General features: G+C 35.3%; 1 protein-coding gene across 7 annotated transcripts; it reads right to left on the bottom strand.

The window, feature by feature from the left end:
- Positions 1-1,092: 1,092 nt before the first annotated feature.
- LOC129296290 (ubiquitin C-terminal hydrolase 13-like) lies at positions 1,093-23,754 on the bottom strand. 7 transcript variants are annotated; one of them, XM_054934876.1, is made up of 10 exons: positions 23,627-23,754; positions 23,423-23,541; positions 16,826-16,891; positions 15,895-15,960; positions 14,393-14,470; positions 14,129-14,254; positions 6,605-6,685; positions 2,565-2,657; positions 1,525-1,544; positions 1,093-1,435 (listed from the first exon to the last, which is right to left on the bottom strand). In XM_054934876.1, exons 2-10 carry the CDS (start codon positions 23,468-23,470, stop codon positions 1,432-1,434), a joined length of 582 nt encoding a protein of 193 aa, XP_054790851.1. In that variant the 5' UTR covers positions 23,471-23,541; positions 23,627-23,754; the 3' UTR covers positions 1,093-1,431. The 7 variants fall into 7 exon arrangements, 5 of the variants coding, with proteins under 5 accessions (XP_054790851.1, XP_054790852.1, XP_054790853.1 ...); XM_054934877.1 differs by lacking the exon at positions 1,525-1,544; XM_054934875.1 differs by lacking the exons at positions 1,093-1,435; positions 1,525-1,544 and adding an exon at positions 1,553-2,054.
- Between the last annotated feature and the right edge of the window lie 275 nt (positions 23,755-24,029).

Raw genomic sequence — 24,029 nt, 5'->3', positions numbered from 1 at the left:
ATTCTGTCCATATCAATATATCTTTATGGCATACAAAAATTATTAAAAAACTGAAATAATTAATTCATAAGCTAAAAATACAGCACAATTCTCTATGGAATCTAGCTATGCATAACTATGTTACATATTTAATTATAAAGGATAACACTTAGGCCAATTTTCCAATCAGTGACATGATAACGAAATTTAAAAAAAATTATACATTACATAAGAGAGTATCAAATTAACGAACAACATGCAAATAAACTTAGACGTCCCACGTCTTAATGGGCATGAATTACGCTGACAATGTTTACTGTACTTAAGGTTAGATTTTTTTAAAAAAATAAATTAGTTTTCAAGTAATAAACGAACAAAAAATAACTTGTAGAAATCTTTTTATAAAAAAATTATTTAAATAAAATTCTTTAGAAATTGATTTTAAAATTTCAGGTAAAATTTAACATTTAAAATTAAAATAATAATAATAATACGTAGAAAAAGAGACAAATTATCTGATAAATAACTTGAAACCATTCCACATATAAATATGTACATACAGAGGTGGATATTTGTCTTAGAACATGACTATTATAATGAAGATTTTCATAAAATCATCGTAGCAAAGTGTTTTTCAATGGTTTCTAGCTTCCTAGCCAATTCTTACCAGGTCATAACGGTTCAACCACCAGTACAATTCTCACGCCAGGAACAACCTACTTACCAACACTGCAGCCAATGACTACTACTGTCATAAATATGTCGATGATCAATTCATGAACTTTGCACACCCGAAAAAAGAGTTTAAATGTGTATTTCTACAGAGGCAGTGACAAAATGAAATCAGAGAGCATCACGTTTAAGTTTAACAATAAACAAGTGGGCATCCATTTTGATGATATCATCACAGAATGAGGTGCCGTACTTATTTATGATTATAAATTACAAGTCAATTGGTGGAAAATTCGTTTAACAAGAGTATCCAATAGAAACGGTTAGTCTACTTGTTTATTCTAAGCTAAATAAATTATTCCGCTGCTATAGCTAAAAACATGCGGTGCGCGTACATGTGTGTAACCAACAGCTACGTAAAACGATAATCAGAGCATCAGAGGAGGCCGAACTAATGTTACTATTAACTACTCATTTTGCGTCTAACAACAAAACAAAAATACGGCGGGAAGGGGTAAAACTTAGATGACCCTGCAAAAACAATATGCATAACCCCATCGGATAGAATATACCCATAGCCACTATAAATTTTCCTGAAACAAATGAATATAACTATACCTATAGCCACTATACAATTTTCCTGATCCCCACAGAGGAGTGCTCCAGAGAAATTTAGTTCAAATCGCTTCAAGGCTATCTCCCCCAGCTGAAGACTTACGGATATGTATAGACAGAACCACTCGTAACAACATTGACAGCTTCTCTATGATTCTTTTCCTACTACCTTCAGAAAGCCGCGAATGCGTTCAGCATATCATCATATTGCCTTGAACCAGATGGCTCAGAATTTTCTAGTTGTAGATTTTTACTTACTTCTCATACGTATGACGATTCTGCTAGATTGAGAAATAATAATTGTAGGGTCTGAATTCTGTATACAAAATTAATACAAATATATATATATATATATATATAACTTTTATCTATTGAATTTTCACTTAATTATCGATTCAGTCCTCAAACTCTGACTCTAGATAAAGAATTGTATGAATTAAGTTGTCCCGAGCAAGAAACTATAGGAATCGACTTGTTTCAAAATAAAGTTCAAGTACTAAATTGATAATTAAGGAAAAATTCAGGGATTAAAGTTTTTTCCAAATTAACAATGGCACTGACAATATAATGATCTATTAATGTTTTTTTTCCATTACCATTTTTCGTTTAAATTTCCAGAATCAAGTGCATAGGCAATTGAAATATCCTGTCCTATCAATTTTTAGGCCGAAAATTGCATTATCCAGAAGCATAGTCACTTTACTAATCAACAAGAAGGCAGCAGCTCAAAGACGAGGCTACATAAGTGAAAGACCACAGCAAGGACCATTTCTCTCCAACCCATGCAGCTACATGACGAATCCACGGGATTAATTTTAATTAATCTCTAAGACAACGGATATTAATGTACTTCTTAACCTATATATAGTTTTATCCTACCCTACTTAAACTGGAAGCATCATATCCACAAGATTTTAATCCCCTCCCTTAAAGTACAGTGATAGATTTAGGAGTTAGTACTGTTTGTTTAAACTTAAAAATAAGAGACTTTTAGATGATTTAGAGCTTATACAAAAAGACAATTAATTTTGTAAAGATTTCATAAAAAGCAGAAATTATTTTGCATTTGATTTCAATAATAAAAAGTGATTATTACTTAGTGATTTTCATATTTAGGATATCTCAGTAACTTCTCAAAATAATCAGAAATTTGTTTTTTTAGATTCTATTTTTTAAAAGCTTAAACAAACATTATAAAATTTCACAATATATATATATGTATTTTTGCAATAAGTAATTTTTTCATAAAAAAAAGGTTGAATAAATGGGTCCTTAGTCTGGAGATCATATTACGTTACCTGGTTGGTTGCAAAGAACCTTTTCGGGGCAGTATGGTCAGTGTGCTCCAATCCAAGATATTGCTGCTCCCAATCACCATAGATATCTCTTTTCTACAAAGTAAAATGATAGTATGTTAAACTCAGAAAAGAAGCAATGTCTCTAAGGAAATCCTTACACTAACACAATGATAAGATTCCAGATAACATTCCCATGAAGACTTATCCAAGAAGAAAGCGTCAAAAGATAAATTCAGATTGATTTCATTGTTTATTTTGCTCAGTATTTGATATTTCTTTAGATTTAATATTTTATTTAGTCAGATTTTATTCTTTAGATTTTATTTAGATCTAGTAGTTTATCTATTTAGATTTTATTCAGTATTTTAGATTATAGGAGATATTATTTAGTTATTTAGTTATTTTAGATTATAGGAGATGTTATTTAGTTATCTAGTTATCTAGATTTTATCCATTATTTTAGATTGTATTTAGCATTATAAATATGACTAGCAACTTAGAAGCTATCATATCAGTTTATCAATAAAATAGTCTTTTAAACCCTTTGGAGATTCTCCTGAGCGTGGCTATTAAGAGAAATATAGAACGAGATTCTTGTTCTATATCATCCTAATAGAGTTATTCTTATTTTAGTTATTCTGAGCACCTATCAATTTGGCATCAGAGCCATGGTTACCACACGTACTGGCCAAGAAACCAACCTTTCTGACAATTCGTCCAACAATGACCCAGAAAATCCAAATTCACTTATGTCAGATCATTTGGCCAAAATCGCGCAACAACTCGAAACTCTTGATTTATTAAAAGAGAAGGTAGAAGCACTCGAAGCCTCAGCAATCAATAAAAACAACAAACCTGGAGAAGCACGCCGCAGGCACTATTATGAAGATGAAGAGAGCGAAGACGAGCAAGAAAATCGCAGGCGCACCAGATTTCATCGCACCAAAATTGAATTCCCAAAGTTTAGTGGAGGTAATCCACGGGGATGGATCTTAAAGGCTGAGAAGTACTTTAAGTATTACAACACACCTGAAGAAGAGAAGGTGGACGTAGCCTCACTGGCACTGGAGGGTGACGCACTAGAACTGTTCGCATGGATCAGTCATGAACGAACACTCAACTACTGGGACGAGCTCGTGACAGCATTCCAAGAGAATTTCGGACCACTTGAATACCAAAATCCGGATGAATTTCTTTGCAGCATTAGACAAGAAGGTTCAGTTCAGAAATATCGCACAGAGTTCGCCAAACGATCGTCGAGAGTCAAGAATTGGCCGGAGCACTGCTTGCTCGGCGTTTTTCTGAATGGGTTAAAAGAAGAATTACGATCAGATGTCAGAATCCATAAACCACGATCAGTTTACAGAGCAGTAAGTCTGGCTTTGGAGATCGAAAGCAAAACGCAGCTTACCCGGACGAGACCCAGCTTGATCCAGACCCAAACCCGCTATCCTAACCCGAGCACACCTGGGGCACGTGACCCAAAATACGCTGAAGTTACCTTCTCGACGTCTTCGCAGAGGACATCAACGCTATCGGGACCCAAATCAGCCAGCGTAGTGTCGACCAAAAACTCCTCCATGGATTTCAAACACCAACACAGGAGAGACAAGGGGCTGTGCTTCCGATGTGGTGACCTCTTTCGGCCTGGGCACCGCTGCCGGGGATCCTTCTCCCTCATGGAGATTACAGAGGAAGGCGATGAGGTTGCCCTTCCTCTTGAAGATGGTGAACCCGAGGAAATAAGGACAGAAGGGGCAGAAATTTCATTAAATGCTATACTGGGTAGCAACACAGGGTCAGCTATGAAACTTAAAGGCATGTTGCTTACAAGAGAAGTGCTATTATTAGTAGACAGTGGGTCTACTCATAATTTTATATCAGACTCATTGGTACAAGAACTGCGTCTTCCTACTCATTATATTTCTGCATTTGGAGTCCAAATTGGGGATAGCAGTATTGTACGGTGCAATCGAGTATGCAAAGATGTGAGAGTTAAGCGGGGCAGACGCATTGTCAAGACGTCCACAGCATGCAGATTTTTTCAATTGGCCGTACCTTTTGCTTCTGAGTTGGATAATCTCTCCCTTGAGTTGGCATCGAATCCCTTCACTAACGAAATAATGCAGGCTTTGCAGAAAGATCCGTCATCCCGACCTAGATTTCACCTGGTTAATCAAAAACTTTTCTATGACAACCGAGTAGTCATTCCTTATTCATCACAATTGCGACCAAAATTACTAGCAGAAGCCCATTCGACTACTATTGGGGGACATGGCGGCTTTCTTAAAACATTTAAATGCCTTTCGGAGAATTTCTATTGGCCCGCAATGAAAGCAGATGTGAAGGCCTATGTGCGACATTGTGCCACTTGTCAACAAAATAAGTACCAAACGTTAGCACCAACCGGACTTCTTCAACCTTTACCTATACCCTCGCAAATTTGGGAGGACGTTTCACTAGATTATATCACAGGTCTTCCAAAGTCTGGCAGTTTTGAGGTCATCTTAGTAGTAGTGGATCGGTTGAGTAAGTATGCCCATTTTCTTGCTCTCGCGCACCCTTACACTGCTAAGAAGGTGGCCACAATCTTTTGTGAGGAAATTATCCAACTACATGGGGTACCTCGCTCAATCATCTCTGATAGGGACCCTATCTTCATGAGTTCCTTCTGGCAAGAATTATTTAGATTGAGCCAGACTAAGTTAAAGATGAGTACTACCTACCATCCCCAAACAGATGGTCAAACAGAGGTAGTCAACCGCGGTTTGGAAGCCTATCTGCGATGTTTTGCACATGAGCAACCCAAGTCTTGGCACAAATTTCTTTGCTGGGCTGAATACTCGTACAACACAAGTCATCATACATCAACCAAACATTCTCCTTTCAAGTTGGTTTATGGGCGAGATCCTCCTCCCCTACTTCCTTATATAAAGGGTGAAACACCTGTGGCTGAACTAGAAGAACAACTAGAGACCAGAGATGCAATGCTCAAGCTTCTGAGGGACGATTTGCGCAAGGTTCAAGATCGAATGAAGGCTTATGCTGACAAGCATCGACGGGAAGTTGAGTATAATATTGGTGATGTTGTGTGGCTACGAGTACAGCCTTTTCGCCAACAATCGCTTACCAAGCGAAAGTTTGAAAAATTATCACCTCGCTTCTTTGGCCCGTACAAGATTCTTCGTAGGATTGGCAAAGTGGCTTATGAATTGGAACTTCCGGCAGAGGCTCGTATTCACCTTATCTTCCATGTCTCTCTTGTGCACCAAGCTACAGGGATAGATCCACCACTCACACCCGCCCCCTTACCGCTTTCTGCTGATTTTGAGTTACATGTAAAGCCTCACCGAATCTTAGATCACCGATGGACTCGTCATCAGTCGCTTGAACTGTTAGTAGAATGGCATGACCGACCTGTGGAAGAAGCCAGCTGGGAGGACTACGATCTCTTGCACACTCAATTTCCCTCCTTTCCACTTGAGGACAAGTTGAGTTTTCAAGGGGAGGGTAATGATAAGATTCCAGATAATATTCTCATGAAGACTTATCCAAGAAGAAAGCGTCAAAAGATAAATTCAGATTGATTTCATTGTTTATTTTGCTCCGTATTTGATATTTCTTTAGATTTAGTATTTTATTTAGTCAGATTTTATTCTTTAGATTTTATTTAGATCTAGTAGTTTATCTATTTAGATTTTATTCAGTATTTTAGATTATAGGAGATATTATTTAGTTATTTAGTTATTTTAGATTATAGGAGATGTTATTTAGTTATCTAGTTATCTAGATTTTATCCATTATTTTAGATTGTATTTAGCATTATAAATATGACTAGCAACTTAGAAGCTATCATATCAGTTTATCAATAAAATAGTCTTTTAAACCCTTTGGAGATTCTCCTGAGCGTGGCTATTAAGAGAAATATAGAACGAGATTCTTGTTCTATATCATCCTAATAGAGTTATTCTTATTTTAATTATTCTGAGCACCTATCACACAATCAAAGGGAAAGGCAAACCACAAGAAAGAGAAAACACCTGAAATTGAATTGAAATTATATCTGAATCTTGAAGGTATTCTGGACGACCACGTGAAAAAAAAAAAAAAGCAAACTTCCACTGGCAAAAGGACAATAGAATAATTACATCATCCATAGAAAAAAAAACCAAATTCATTCAACATAAAAGTTAAGAGGCCCCACACTAAAGTTAACATGGATCAAACTGATCATCCAGCAATCATTCTGGGACTAGAAAGATGAGGCGCACTCACACTTGTGTGATATCCTTTCAGAAAACCAAATTCGTTCAACATAAAACTTGAAAGCCCCACACCAAAGGGAACATGGATCAAACAGATCAGTCAAGCAGTACTTCTGAAACTAGAAAAATAATGCCCCCTCAAACTGTCCTTTCAGTTTTACATGTAACAGTAGCCAAAAGTACACTGTTATTTCCTGAATTAGCAGAGTAAAGACGACAAGAATCTGTGAGGTCGCTAAAAAAAAAAAGCAAAACTAAAAGGCAAAAAAAAAAAGAAAACAAAAAACAAAACAAGAACAGATCCGAAAACCCATTCATGTGTTGGCAATTCCGTTCATTATGACAAGCAAGCTTGGAGCACATTTGAGGACATGGATTGGAGTAGGGTCGTGGATCTGTGTTACACGAGCGCAAGACTTTGCCATGCGTCCAGAGGGTTGTATTCTGTTCAACAACAAAAAACAACAAGAAGCCACATCCCACTAGGTAGAGTTGATTATATGAATTGCATAATGCTATTATACTCTATTATCAACTAAGTTCTTAAGAATATTGTTAACCAAGAGGTCTCATTCAACAATTTGTATAAGTTTTCTTTTTAGTTTTCCGCTACCCCTCTTTATAGAACTCAAGGTTATCTGTTTCACTCTCCTTACCGATGCCTCCCACAACTTTCTCTATACATATCTAAAACATTTCAAACGATTTTCTATCATTTTTTCCTTAATAGATGCCATGTTTACTATTTCTTGTATATGCTCATATTGAATTTTATGTTTTCATGTATGCCCACACATTTATCTCAACATTCTCATCCCAGCTACTTCAACTTTATAATCTTATCGTCCCTTTAAAGCCTAACATTCACTATCATATGACATAGCTGATTTTGTAGCAGTTCGATAAAACTTTTGAGTTTGTTAGGTAACTTTCAATCACAAATAACTCATTTAACTTTTCTCCATTCAAACTATCTAGCTCGTATTCTATATGCAACATCTCTATCAATTTCACTAATTGCTTCCAAATATCTAAACTTCTTGATGCGTAGGAATAATTTGGATTGATAGAAATTTGAGAGAGATCGGGGAAAAGACGAGAGAAGAACATGAAGGTAGGAAGAGCAAAGAGGAATGAGAGATTAAAGAGAAGAGGCTGAGAGAAATTGAGAGGTAAAGGGGGTTTCTAAATGATACGTCCTTTCTGATCATAACCATCAAAATACAATCATCAGCCTATATATAGACCTTCGAGCCATCCCTTCCCAACAGCTATATTTAACTAACTAATATACTATAATTTATAAATAATCATATCCTAATTGCAAATTTATAACAATACCCCCCTCAAAGAGATCATTGCCCTCAAGGATTAGTGATGACAAACTGGGGAAACTGTCGTTGGAATTGATGCAAAGCTGTCCAAGATGCTTCCTCCTCTGGTAACTGCTTCCACTTGACCAAAATTTCAGTAATTATCCTCCTCCTTTTCTGACCAACTCTCTTCCGTAAAATGCATTTAGGTTCTAAAACTAGAGGTACCTCAGGCCAGTCGAGAGGTGGATGCCTCTGCTTGACTTTAGAATTAGGACACAGCTTCAATAGAGACACATGAAAGGGTATGTGTATTCTGGAATCTGGTGGTAGTTCTAACTTGCACGCCATTGCCCCAATTCTTTGAATCACCTTGTAAGGACCCAAATATGTAGGATCTAATTTTTTATACTCCTAGAAGCTGCAGAAAGTTGTCTGTAGGGCTGTAACTTTAAGAAAACCCATTGTCCCACTGCAAATTCACGATCAGATTTGTGTGAATCTGCCTTTTGCTTCATCATATTCGCAGCTCAATGAAGATGATGTTTGAGAATAGCTACCATGTCTTCTCTTGCTGTAAATGACCTGTCCACAGCATCTAGCACACTATTATGAGGTAAATAAGGAGAATGGAGAGGAGATTTCTGACCACATAGAAGCTTGTAGGGAGTAACCTTAGTTGCTGTGTGAAAAGTGGTATTATCCCACCATTCCACATGAGACAACCACTTACTCCACTGTTTGGGCTGTTCCCAACACATACATCAAAGGTAAGTTTCCAAACAACGATTAAGCACTTCAGATTGCCCATCCGTTTGAGGGTGATAAGCAGTGGAAAGAAGTTGCTTGACCCCCAAAACCTGCAAAAACTCTTTCCAAAACCTACTAACAAATCAAGGGTCATGATCACTAATAATTTCAGATGGTGCCCCATGTAATTTATAAACTTGATCCATAAAAATTTGGGCTAAAATAGAAGCTGAAAAGGGATGAGTAAGTGGTAAAAAGTCTGCATACTTACTCATACGATCAATTACTACCCAAATAGTGTCCTTACCAAAGGATTTAGGGAGTCCTTCAATGAAATCCACAATGATACTCTCCCATAGCTTGCTAGGAATAGGCAAAGGTTGTAATAATCCAGGGGCAACAACAGTCTCGTACTTACACCTAGCACATGTATCACACTGTTTATAAAACCAGAAATATCATTTATCATTTTTTTCCACCAAAATAAGGCTTTAACCCTCTGATATGTAGCCTGGATTCCTGAATGACCTCCTTGTAGGCTAGCATAGAGCCATTCTAATATTGCCGCCTCAAAAGAGGATCAGAACCTATCACTAGCTGCCCTTTTCACCTTAATAAGCTGCCATCCCAAGAAAAATGACCCCACACTCCATCATTTTCTTGAGTTTTCTTCCAGATTTCTGTAATAAGAGCATCCACATCTGAACTTCCCTTGATTTTCTCAAGCAACTTTGGTGACGATGTGTCTAAAAACCATCTACATTACTTGCTGTTCGGGTATTCTAGAGAGAGCATCTGCAACAGAATTTTCATTACCCTTCTTGTACTGAATCTCTTAGTCAAAGCCAGCTAATTTAGCAACCCAAAATAGCTAATTTAGCAACCCAAAACATCTGAAAGCTTGTCTTTAACTTCTGCCCAAGCAGATATTTCAGGCTTTGCTGATTTGACCGTATTATAAATTTCTGCCTTTCCAAGTATTGATGCTAATGAAGCATAGCCAAGACCACAGCCATCAATTCCTTTTCATATACCGAGAGCTTTTGATGCCTTTCAGCCAATCCCTTGCTAAAATAAGCAATTGGTTGACCTGATTGCATTAGAACAGCCCCTATTCCTACTACACACGCATCAGTTTCAACTATAAATTGTTTTGAAAAATCTAGAAGGGTGAGTATAGGTGCAGAAATAAGGATTTCCTTGAGTTTAGTAAAAGCTGCAGCAGCTGCATTTGACCACTCAAATCCATTCTTCTTAAGGAGGAGAGTTAGTGGTTTAGTTAAGACCCCATAGCCTTTGACAAACCTTCTATAGCATCCAGCCGGCCCCAAAAAAGCCCTCAATTGCTTAACATTTGTGGGTCTAGGCCATTCAGCCATTGCTTGAACCTTCTTGGGATCTGTCTGGACTTGTCCACCACCAATTAAATGACCTAAATACTCAACTTCACTTGCTGCAAAAGAATATTTGCTTTTTTTAATAAAAAACTAATGTTGTCACAAAATAGAAAATACTTCTTTGAGGTGCAACACATGATCATTGAGGTTAGAACTATAGATTAATACATCATTTAAAAAAAAAAACTGACACAAACTTCCTCAAATAAGGACAGAATATACTATTCATAGCCCCTTGAAAAGTTGCCAGAACATTAGTTAGACTAAATGGCATAACTAACCATTAATAATGCCCACTGTGTGTCTCAAAAGCAGCCTTTGAAACATCTTGAGGCACCATTCGGATTTGATGATAACCAGCTCTCAAGTCCAATTTTGTAAACCATTTTGCAACACTTAACTCATCAAAGAGGTCTTCCTCTAAGGAAATAGGGTATTGGTTCTTCATTGTCTTTTTATTCAATTCCCTATAATCTATACACATCCTCCCATACCATCATTCTTTTTGACTTAAAACAATTGGAGCAGAAAATGGACTAGAACTCTGTTGTATTACCCTAATTTGTAGTAATTCCTGACTAATCCTTCAATAATGTCTTTTTGAGCTGATGGATGTCTATAGGGCTTGAAATTTACAGGATTGGTGCCTTCTTGAAGGACAACAGAGTGATCATGCCCTTCACAAAAAGGTGGTAATCCCTTGGGTGCTTCAAAAAGATCAAAAAACCCTTGCAATGTAGAATTAATCTCCTCTGAAATTTCTGCACAGGTCTGTACAGCCAAAACTTCCATATTCTCAAGTCCCTTTGGTATTACTTGCAGCAAAAATACTTGGTTAGTGGAAAAATCCTTAATTTCCACCCTCTTTGGTTGCACTACTTGTAGGGTATTAGGAGGCATAGCTTGAAGCTTGCACATTTTACCTTCAAGCCAAAAAAGACATAGTTAGAGACTCATAATCCCAGAAAGCATTTTTAATACTTTTGAGCCATTTAAGCCCAAGAACTAAATCATAAATTTGCAGATGAAGAACTCTAAAATCAAAAGAAAATTCCAAGCACTGCATTCTCCATTTAAGTCCTTCCTAAATGCCATGCACTCTAAGCCTTCTTCCTTCAGCCACTGCCACCCACGTTTCATGAGTTCCATCAGGTTGCCATCCCAGCTTTCTTGCCACATTAGAGTCCAAAAAGTCATAAGTGCTACCACTATCGATTAAAATCTGGAGCTGCCTCTTTCCATAGTAACCTGTGAGCCTCATTGAAGAAACACTATCCACTCCACCAATGGCATGGAGAGAAATGAAAGATTTATCCTCATTTTCTTCTATCTTAATGGGCTCTTCGCTTTGATCATCTTCTTCAAAATTATTTTGAACTTCAATAAAATATAACTGCAACTTTTGTCTCTGCGGGCATTTGTGGTCTCGGGAGAATTTTTCATGGTAGTAAAAGCACAAGTTTCTGCTTCTATGTTCAGCCTCTTCTTCAGCCGAAAGGACTTTCGTATGAGTTCTGCTTGCTTTTTGACTGAGAGAAGCATTTTTTATTGATAAAGATGCTGGTTTTTCTTTCAAGTGGGCTCCACCATTTGTTAAAGTATTCTTATTGGACGCCCATGTGTTCTGGTTTGAAGGTAGGGTGGCCGAAGGTGTATCTGCCACGTACCCACCACTCTTACTTTGAGTCCTCTTCTCGATCTGTCTTTTAGTCATCAATTCTTCCATCCTGGCAAGTTTTTGAGCCTCTCTCAAGGTGTTAAGCTTAAAGAGACGAATAGGCCCCTCATATTAATCTCGAAGACCTGATAAGTATATGTCCACTAAATGCTCTTCTCGCAACTAAAGCTTGCATGAGATCATATTGAACTTGTCATTGTAGTCAGCCAAAGTTCCATGTTGCTTCAGGCGAGCTAAATCACTCATCAGTATCTCGTGCAAGAGCCCAAAGCGATCCTTAATCTCTTCCACATACTCATCCTAGGTTGGTCGCACGCCCTCCCATGTCTTATCGTACCCTTGATGCCATTGAAAGGCTCGTGGGTCAAAATGTATACTCGCAATCTTGATCTTGGACTCCTAGTGTCTCATCAAGCTTAAAGTACCTTTCACACTTCAAGAGCTAGCCGAGAGCATCTTCCCTAGTAAACCTTGGGAACTCCATTTTTGTAAATTAAGTGGGTCTCTTATATTCTCTGCATTCATACCCACCTCTGCGTCGATGATCCTCATGCTCATGATGACGATCAACGTTCTGTCTGTTTCGGTGGTTGCCCTCTCTTTCAACATCTCGCTCCGATACCAATAACTGGATTTGTTGGGAAAGCCCATCAACCAGGTCAGTTAAAACATCGATCTTGCCATTATTTTCCTCAATCTTGACTAAACAATCTTCCATTTGATGTCTGCTTTGTTTAATCTATCTTCAAGTCTTGACTATGGACTGTGATGATGAAAGAGAGAGACGCCAAGGAACGTCCGCTCTGATACCACTGATGCGTAGGAATAATTTGGATTGATAGAAATTAGAGAGAGATCAGGGAAAAGATGAGAGAAGAACAGGAAGGTAGGTAGCGCAGAGAGGAATGAGAGATTAAATAGAAGAGGTTGAGAGAAATTGAGAGGTAGAGGGGGTTGCTGAATGATACGTCTTTTCTAATCATAACCATCAAAATACAATCATTGGCCTATATATAGACCTTCGAGCCATCCCTTCCCAATGGCTCATCCCAATGGCTATATTTAACTAACTAATATACTAAACTTATAACTAATCATGTCCTAATTACAAATTTATAACACTTTTCCACTTGGGGCATGATCTAATCTCCCAATCTCTCTTCCAAAATACTAGTAACTTCCCTCTTATCTAGACATTCTGTTCATTAGTCAATAATTAATACGTGTAACAACTTCTGTTAAGTAACAGAAGCAGTATGTCCAGGGGTCACTAGCTATAAATACTCTGCCGATCCTTGACATAATCATGTTCTCGTGCGTGTTCTTTCCTTCATAACAATCTGTCCACAACGGAATACCTCCTAAGAAACTTTATCTGACAGCAATGTTTTTATTGTTAAATTCCATTATGTGTTGCTTAATCCTCAAGCTAGGGGAAGGAATGCAGCCTAATTGGAAGAGATTATTTAGATTCAGATTCTATATTTTGATTCTTGTGTTTGGATATTTTATACTTTTGATAGGATCAAGATAGGTAAAGAGAACTAAGGAAGAGAAGTCTCTATCAAATTATGAAATTAGAATCTAACTTCATAAATTAATAAAGAGAAGGAAAATATTTAATAGAAAATGAGTAAGGATCTTAAACTCACACAACTAATAAAGCCAAGGTGAATCTCCACAAATATAAATAAATCATTTTAATTCCAAATTATTTTTACATGCTATGAAGCTCAATATTTATAGATAGAAAAATAACTAATAACTCCTCAAAAGACTCCCATTAACCCATAACTTAGATAATGGAGAATAACTACCTGAAAAATAAATACAAATATAAAAGTATTAACTTCATCTACAAGTACCGTAACCATTTACTACTCCTAAACTTAAGGGCCACTCAACAACATAGAAAAATAACGTAAACATTATATAATAGAAAATGTCTAAACTAACTTCAAATAATATTTATTCATAATATATCCCTAACTTCCAAAAAAAAAAACCCATCATACCACAATAATCAGTACAGTATCAACTTTTAACTGTGTCTTCTATTTGTCTTCATTGCGCATATTAGTAACTACATTTAACCACCGTATATAGAAGTAAAGATGAATTTACAACACATACGTGCATGCATTTAGAAGTAAATAAATACCTTGGAAAATTCTTCATCAGGAACTCGCAACTTCTTCTGTATTCGCAATTTGACTTCAGCTAAGGTCTCACCCTCAGAAATCATCAAGAGAAATGGATCTCCAAGATTCTGAAAATGCTGCTTATCCTGTCATCCCCAAAAACCACCAAAATCACCCCATCAAAATGAAACAAAACAAATAAATTGCAGTAAATAAAGCAAAATATTATTAGGTGATCAGGTAAAAGCAGCAAAATATTAATATAAACTACTAACTAAGAATACCTGATTTTGAGTTGTGATGAAATGATAAACATGGATCAACCGATCATGAGGGCCAAGCTTTTTCTCTTCCTCAGGAATCTGCAGCACAGAGAAATAAAAATACAACTTCATAGCAAGAAGCTAAAAAGAAAAGGAATAGTGCTCCAAGGTCAAAAGGTAAAACCATATCATAACAAAGAGGTGCTAGTGAACTATGAAACATCTCCCCTCCTTCCCCACCCCCGTAAAAAAAAAAAAAATGGCAGTTTGGCATATTTCACTAATAAAGAGGTTTGACTAGTTACAGCGTATTGCCTAACAACTTGAGAGGTTAATGATTTAAAATCAAGCAATGTATAGTTGGGATCATTTTAGGGGTATGTTCATGTACTTACCCAGAACCATAAGTCAATAAATTCAATTTCATTCTCACGGATCAAATGAGTCTACAAGGATTAGCAGTTTGGACAATTTAATTTTAGTCATCAAATAAAATGTCCAGGTGATGGACATCAACAACAAAAATAGGGACAATTAGGGTAACATATCCGTTAGGTGGGTACTCTGCTAAATCCTACATTGATTTCCTCATTACTAATCATAGAACAAGATAAGCAGATCTAGTTTAAACCAGCAGAAGAATAATACTCCCTCCAATCCCTGTTATATGACACTTTCAACCATTTTATGCATCCTAAAAAAATAAGTTTTTTTCCTTAATATCATAAAAAATGAGATGTAATTTTATTTTTACCCTTAGCTTTAAATAATGATATAACTACATTAAATACCTCCATGTTAATCAAGAAAGGATAAAATTGAAAAAGTGATTTAATTATTACAAGGCATCCTACATTTTGGACTAAAAATTACTACTAGAAAGTGTCCTACAAATAGGACCAGAGGGAGTAAGTCGGTAGTATCAGGTATTAGATAGCTGTATTAAAAAAAGAATAGAAGAAAAACATGAAGGAGGGATTGAAAGGACAATAATAATAGTTGAATGCCACAGACAAATGATAATATAATGACAATCTTGCCATTAAAATTTAAAATGTTATCACCAGCCTTAGATAAAACCATCTTTAAATGTTAACCCAACAGTTCGAAAACAAAATACCAATCCTCTACAAGCACTCTCATATGCATAAACTTAAAAGTAAGTATACAGTAATAATTATTTTCTAGTACACTTTCTTCATCGATTTTTATTATCTCCTTTTCTTCCAAGTTTAATATTTCATGCAGACACACATGTAAGTTCATTTTTCTAGTACATCAAAAACTGAATGCACTCATCACAAAATTTCAAAAAATCATAGCAGTGTATAAAATTTTTTTTTACTAGAAGTTCAGTTTCACTATAACCCTATTTTTGACAGAAGCATAGATATGCCTAATGGCCGATTATAATATCAACCAATTCAAGTCATCATAAATAAATCCATCCATCCATCCAAACCACACATCAAATAGGCAAGCATTCAAAATAATCTGTGCGGATACAGACAACAGATATTTACCTCCTCAGCCCTTAATGTCCAATATTGATCATTAATAGTCTCAATCTTTTCGCTAAGAGGGAAAATCTGGTAGAGCATAAAATTATAATAGAAACTAATCAGCAATAGGAAGATCTTTTAAAAAAAATTATGCACTTTTATATTTTTATTAAAAGGTTATATAACTTTAGAATTAATTACATAATTGTTATAACTCAATTTATATAATTAGGTTATGTTTTCCAAATAACTTATATATATATATATGATCTTCATAAAAAATCAATAAAAAGTAAACAAAGTATTAAATAAAAATTTTATTTTTGCTTTTTTGGCTAAAAGTATTAATTCATTTTTTCTATAAATTTTAAAAGAGCTTTTGTTTTGGAAAAGTTAATAATTCATTTATAATTTAACCTTCAGGACTAATGCATTTAATCAATCAAACTATAAGGATTTAATTAAAACAAAAACTACAACAACCGAATTCAAAATCAAGGAAAACTAGAATGGTTTGCAGATTAATTTAAAAAAAAAAAATCTAACACAAATACTAGTTACAATGATTTAATATAATATTATTGCAATTCTAAAAAATAATGGACAATAAAACAGTTTATTGGTTTTTTCCTCCAAATCTCTAAAACTGGAAAAATTAGCATGAAGGGCGGATGATTTTGAAGGATTAATGAATTCTCCTCCCCTCCTTATAAGTAACATAAAAGGGGAAATTCTAAATCAAACATTCCAGCCCCTTCCCCCCTCCACTCTCCTGAATCCCAACATATCATGGGGGAATCAATCGCCTGAATGCTGGCTTTTAAGCAAATGCAAGAAGAGCACAAAACAATAACAATACCATACCCCCAAAACCTGTTCAAGGAAATTCTAATATTGTTAAGTAAAGGTATATTTTGAAAGAAAAAGGTAATGATTTAGCAATATCCAGCACCTTGTAAATTTTATGAGAAAAAACTTCAAGCAATCTAACTTCGGCATCTGGATGGGATAAATCAACCTGTTTCACAGTACACAAAATAATATATAAAAAAGACTTTACCTACAGAAACCAGAAATAATTAGATAATATCACAAAAGAATGCAATGCTAATGATAGAGTACTACATGACCCAAATAGTAGTGGGAGTGGGAGTGGGGGAGAGGTCTGACCAGGTCATTCAAAGTAGTAACATGTGTACTCTCAGGTAATTTCCAGTCATGTGTCGTGTTCCAGTACAAATAGAAGTACTGTAGAGAGACTAGAGACAGTAGGCACATTTTATGTATTTCACTACCTTTGTATTGGAGATTCCACTTGCTTTATAAGTTTTATGATAAACCTTCCCTTCTTCTTACTTTATATATCTTAGATCTTATCGTTTTGGTATCAGATCCAGAATCCATTGTGAGTATGGAGTGCCACCCACTTAGCCACCGTTCCTAATGAACCACCATTGAAAAATTTGCTGATGGGAGTTGTGTTTTCGCTGCATTGAGAAATTCCTCCCAACCACCATTGCAAAAGTCCCTCTTTTGCTTTGATGGAGTTCAAAAATTCCAATGATGGTGCTGATGACAGAGAAGAGGTTGATGAGCATGAAACTGAAAAAGGACCGGGTGATTTCACTTAGATATCTTTTCAAGAACTTACAACAAAGGAATAGGGCTCCACAATGAGTCCCACGCTATCTTGGATGAAGTTGATGCACAAAGATGCCCTAGGGAGAATTGTTCTCCATAGCAATAACACTTGCCCTTATCTATGCTACTATTTGTTCAACGTTCCACAAAGACGTTGGCTAGTTCAAGGTGTAGGAGACAATCGCAACGTTCATGGAAATGTTCAAAGGTAGCCATGTAACAATTACTCAAGCATCAGATACTCCTCACTAACGGAGTCAAATAACAGCCAATGTAGTCAAAGGCAAAAGACGAATTCAAACCACCATACCTATCAAATGCCAAGGCAAGAGGCGCTAAAAAAGACACATGCAAAGTGAAGTAGGCAATCACAATTAAAACAAAATGATATCTAAACTATATAAATAATATCTTATATAATCAAATAATATCTTAAATATGGAAGAAATTTCTTATCCCTTCTAATATTTTAAATTTTGATCTTCCTCTTTTATATTATAAGACATTTCTATCTTATATTTATCTTTTATATGTAAATATTAACGTACTTTAAATATAAAATTTCGCCCTAAATTTATAACATAAAATTAACCACTTAAAATGATAAAACTGTTATTCTGGCATAAATAGCATTCAACGAAGCTAAAAACAGAGATTTAAAGTGGGACACTAACACAGCAGCATATTAAAGGCTACACATTCCTTAGGGGGGGGAAAAAAAAGACTTAAAACACATTTTCAACAGACTCTGAAACTGATAGAGTACCAATTAAGAAGTCATGTGCCAGTGAATTTGTGGAATTTAATTATTCTGAATTTATTTTATTAATATTTATTTTTAGTGGTTAGTTTAAGTGCAGCACAAGTTTAGGAGCATGTGGAGTCTGTTAGGATTATTCATTGAGTTAAGTATTTTATTTTAAATACTTTTACTAAACATAGTCAAGTTTGTTAATTTACATCTCCTAAGTCATGCGTTAGTGGGTCTGAATTTTAGGGAGTCATGAATCATTTTTTAGCTATAAATATTGAGGTTCGAAGTATGCAAAAATCATCTGGAAATAAAATCAGTATTTTCTTTATTGGTGGAGATTCGCCTTGGATATATTAGTATAGTATATTAGTTATGAGTTTAAGATCCATGCTCATCTTCTACTAAGATTTCCCTTCGCCTTTATTAATTTGTGAAGATATATTTTGATTTCACAAAACTTCTCTTCCATTTTCTGGCTATACCTATTTTGGTTCTTGCCTGAAGCATGTTTTCGACCACTGACAATAGCAGTGAGAAATGAGAAACTTCTGTCATCCATAGTTAATAAAGACAAGAATAAGGAAGCATTCACAGTGAGCGTCAAAAGGCGTGTCATACAGATAAGTTAAACAAAAAGGCCAACTAGGGAACTGACAGAAGAAGAAAAAATACACACACACACACACACACATCAATATATGAAGAAGATGGAGAGTAATAATTTTGGAAATCCAGATTAATCATCACAAAGAGGGTGGAAGAGAGGAATGATCAAATAAACAAATAAAATACATCAAATCACAATGTTGGGTGACGCAGATGGGCAAACCCCATAATGTTATTAGTCTCTTATTTCTCTCTCCCTTTCATTAGTTATAATCACAACAAACCAACCAACCAAATTAGGGGCCTGCTTGCTTCAGCTTTTTTTATTGAAACATCACTTATGTTTTGGGGAAAAAAATCTATTGAGTTTTAATGATGTTTGTTTAAACTTCAGAAAATAATCAAAATCTGAAAAAAAAAAAAAAGATTTCTAATTATTTTAAAAAGCTACTTTGATGAGAGAGAATGTTTTAAAAAGGCGATATGCGAAAATATAATAAAATTTTAAATAATAAATAATAAATCATTTTTATAAAACAAGAATTAAAACAAAAAAAGATATCACAAAATTTAAGAATAACTAACTAATAATCACTTTTTTTATTATCGTAACCAAATATAAAATAATGTCTGGATTTTTATAAAATCTCTACAAAATAATCTCTTTTTATATAATCTTTAAACTATCTAAAAATCATTTTTTTTATCTTAAACAAACAGGTAGATGATCAATGCTCAGAAATCAACAAAGACAATCAAGCCATAGATAACAAAAGCAATAAAAAATAACATACATATTAAAGTGAGAAGATTGCTGCTTAAGACGTCAACATCTAAGAAAAAGATCCACTGGGCAAGAGCATATGCAGATATATAAAATGATGAGAACCATGACAACATCAAAGAATGATGGAAGCCACACAAGCAGATCTGAGATAGGGAGATTTGGGAACATCAACAAACTACAAACCTGAAAATAAACAGTGACACTGATTTAAGAACAACATGGCAGATTCAAGGACAATAAGAATAAGCTCATCTAGGAACAATGAGCAGGAGAGAGGAACGACCAGCAACTAGCAATTGCTTTGGCTTGAGAGATCCAGAGAGATAACGATGGGAACAAAAACCTTGGGGGGGGGGGGATGAGAGACCACGGCATTTCAGATTTAGGTGTCTCAACTTCTTTTCAAATTTAGAGTATAATTTACATAAAAATAATATATAAATATGAGCAGGAGGAATAATGAATATCAGTTTTTGGCAAGTGAGGGGAGAGAGTCCTTGAACCTATTGTGTTACCCGAAACCTAAACTCCTTCTGTCTCAACAGGTAGAAGCAAGGATTATACACTAGTTTATGAACGAAAGAGAAAACATGATAATAGCACCATCTTGCCTGATGCACTTCCAAAATCAAACCCGGTGGAAGTTCTTGAACCCAACCAAGTAGAACATGATGAGGGGGCTGTTGAGGTGGAGACAGGTGAAGAGATGATTGCAGATGATTTAGATCTACCAATTGCTGTAAGGAAGCAACCTAGATCTTGTACCCAACACCCTATACAGAAGTATGTGTGCTATAATGCTCTTTCTCCATGGTACAGCACATTTATTGCTAATGTTGACAGGGTGAAAATTCCCAATAACATACATGAAGCACTAAAGGTACCTGGATGGAGGAATGTAGTCTTGGAAGAAATGAAAGCCTTCAAGAAAAATGACACATGGGAAATTGTGGACCTACCTAAAGGGAAGAAAGTGGTTGGATGCAAGTGGGTGTTTACTCCCAAGGATGATGCCAATGGTAATCTAGACAAACTCAAAGCTAGATTGGTTGCAAGGGAATTTACACAAACTAATGGTTTGGATTATAAAGAAACGTTTGCCCCCGTAGCTAAATTAAACAATATCAGAGTGTTATTATCGATTGCAGTGAATCTTGATTGGCAGCTTCATCAATTAGACATTAAAATGCCTTCTTGAATGGAGAGTTGAAAGAGGAAGTATATTTGACTTTACCCCAGGATTTGGAGATGAGAAAGTTGGACAGGTTTGCAGACTCAAGAAATCACTCTATGGGTTGAAGCAATCCCCAAGAGCATGGTTTGATAGATTCTACAAAGTTTTGAAGACCAAAGGCTACAAGCAATGCCTTTCTAATCACACAATGTTTGTTAAAAATGAGAGTGGTAAGAGATGTATTCTTATCATATATGTTAACGATATAATCATTACAGGAGATTATGAGGAAGAAATCAGTAGAGTCAAGGCAGCTCTTGGAAGAGAATTTGAAGTTAAAGATCTCAGGAAACTAAAATATTTCCTGGGAATGGAAGTTGCACGGTCCAAGAAAGGGATCTATGTGTCTCAAAGAAAGTACATTCTGGATATTTTAACTGAAACTAGAATGCTGGGCTGTAAACCGATAGACACACCAATTATGGTGAAGAAGAGAAAGAAGACACTCAAAAAGGATGAACCCGATGAAAGGGAAGATGTCTCAGATGAGGAAGACGATGATGAAGAAGGAAATGATGAACTAGTTGACAAAGACAGGTACCAAAGACTGGTAGGAAAACTAATATATCTTTCTCACACTAGACCTGATATAGCCTTTGTAGTTAGTATAGCCAGTCAGTATATGTGTGATCCGAAGAAGAAGAAACACATGGAAGCAGCATACAGAGTTCTCAGATATCTAAAAGGGACTCCTAGAAGAGGATTGTTTTTTAAAAGGACAAAACAAAGAACTATAGAGATCTATACAGATGCAAATTGAGGAGGAACTCATGCAGATAGAAGACCCACCTCTGGTTATTGCTCATTTATATGGGGAAATTTGGTAACCTGGAAGAGTCAAAAACAAAAAGTGGCCTCCAAGAGTAGTGCTGAATCTGAACTGCGGGCCTTAACTCAAGGAATAACGAAAGAATTGTGGTTAAGGCGCATAACGGATGAAATACAGGTCAAGGTAGAATCCCCACTAAAGCTTTACTGTGACAACAAGGCAGCTATCAGTATGGCTTTGAATCCTGTACAGCATGAAAAATCCAAGCATGTGGAGATAGATAGGCATTTTATAAAGGAAAAAGTGGGAAGAAGGAACCATCTCTCATATATTTGCCAACCACACTGCAGGCTGCGGATGTTTTGACAAAAGGACTTCATGGGCCAGTTTTTAACAATTGTATAAGCAAGTTGGATATGACTGACATCTATGATCCAACTTAAGGGGGAGTATGGGGTAGAATTGTAATTATTGTAAATATTTAGTGTCCTTTATGAGGGGAATATTGGGTAGAATAGTCAAAGATATTGAGTTTATTGTTTTTATTCTCTTTCGATATCCTCGGCTCAGTATATGGGATCAGATTGATTCCTATGCTTGTATATAATTCTCAACTTGATGAATGAATAAGAAATAGCTGTCTGAACCACACTATATCTCATATTAGTGTTAGCTTCACCATAGTTTCACCAACATACTCTTATTGTAGCAGCCACCACGAACATGATTGTAATTAATTATTAAAATCCTCACATTTCAATTAGTAAATAAAGCATCAAACCATATTGTTTACTGCTTGTACAGTGGATTTTTCAGATAAACTGTTTTTCTAAATGTTGAAGACTGTACCCATTGAGCCTAACGCTCACTGACTCAGATTTATTGTTTTGTGATTCATTAGATATTGTACTCCAGAGATTAGGGAATTGAGTTGCATCTCCATAAACTACTTGGACCTTAAATCTTAGTATTATTCTACACTTGAACGAATGAAACATCAGAGCAATATACTCTGTTTAATAACTAAATATTTTTTAAAGTGACCAAATAAGTTGAATTGAAACCGTCACTTCCATAACTGACATAATTAACAGCTAACAAAATCGAAAAGAAAGTATAAAAAATGAAACATCAGAGCAATATACTCTGAATTATCACTAACTATTTTTAAAAGTGACCAAATAAGTTGAATTGTAATCTTCGCTTTCCTAATCGACATAGAACCCATTTGTTTGAGATTAAAAAATAAATTATTTTTATATAGTTTAGAGATTTTATGAAAAGAGATTAATTGTATAGATATTTTATAAAGAAAAACAAATATTATTTTATGTTTGGTTACAATAATAAAAAACTAATTATTAATTAGTTATTTTTAAATTTTATGATATCTTCCTTGATTTTTGTTTCATAAAACAAATATATTATTATATTATTTTAAAATTTTATAATACCTTCATGCATCTCACCTTGTTAAAATACTCTCTCCCATCTATTACATTAAATTTTTCATGAGTGGCTTCTTAAAATAATTAGAAATCGTATTCTAATTATTTCAAAATTTTAAGCAAGCATCATAAAAGCTCACTAAATATATTTTTTCCAAAAAAAAGTGATTTTTCATAAAATAAGCTAAAACAAATAGGCCCACAATTAACAACTAACAAAGTCTAGTAGAAAATATAAAAAGTGTGGGTTCAAAGGAAGATAAAACTGAAATGCTTATCTATATAGCATCAATTGGCTATGCTAAATTACCCAAGTATAAAAGATGAGAATTATAAAATTTGCATTCGTGAGCTCCATTTCAGCTTATGTTGCAGTGTATATGAAGAAAAATGCTGCAATGCTCTCCTTCATGCATAAATCCACCCCACCTAAAGAAGTAAAACTTAACTAAGCTCCTTACTACACGTAGCAATAGGAAAAGCCGTTGAAGAACACCTGCCACATAGAAAGTACCTTTTCTGATTGGGTATTTATAAAGAATTTGATTAACAATGGTCAAGCTGAACTGAGCATATCTACTCCACCCATATGGAAGTGTTGATGAATCCACAACATCCAGATACATCAACAAATGACCAGTAGCATTGTTCCCTTTTGGGAGTACAAGTATCCGCCTGTTCATTGCAATTTAATTACAATCAAAACCAACAGGCACGAACAGCTTAATTTAGCATTCATACACACTAATAGCCACATTAACAGCTAATAAACAATGGCAGATAGCAATTTACCAAGAAAGTAATATTGGAAGATATTAATCCACCCAAAAATAATACTGGCAAATATCAACATACCATTTGCAATCCCCAACATCTAAACTGTCAGAACAGAGTTTATTTGTAAGCCTGGAAAAATT

This window comes from Prosopis cineraria, unplaced genomic scaffold (genome assembly GCF_029017545.1).
Source record: "Prosopis cineraria cultivar Desert tree isolate PC_DT_omini unplaced genomic scaffold, ASM2901754v1 PC298, whole genome shotgun sequence".
NCBI classification, from domain to species: domain Eukaryota; kingdom Viridiplantae; phylum Streptophyta; class Magnoliopsida; order Fabales; family Fabaceae; genus Prosopis; species Prosopis cineraria.
The sequence above is the reverse complement of the archived record's forward strand: the minus strand, read 5'-3'. Positions and strand labels throughout refer to the sequence as shown.

Bases quoted from the DNA above. Each gene is read 5' to 3' on its own strand.
- LOC129296290 (XM_054934875.1), bottom strand. From the start codon at position 23,470: ATGGAGCTCACGAATGCAAATTTTATAATTCTCATCTTTTATACTTGG. The intron at 15,961-16,825 runs GTGCTGGATATT...ATGCTCTACCAG, and splicing joins TTTCTCATAAAATTTACAAG to ATTTTCCCTCTTAGCGAAAA. The intron at 14,255-14,392 runs GTATTCTTAGTT...TGGGGATGACAG, and splicing joins TCATCACAACTCAAAATCAG to GATAAGCAGCATTTTCAGAA.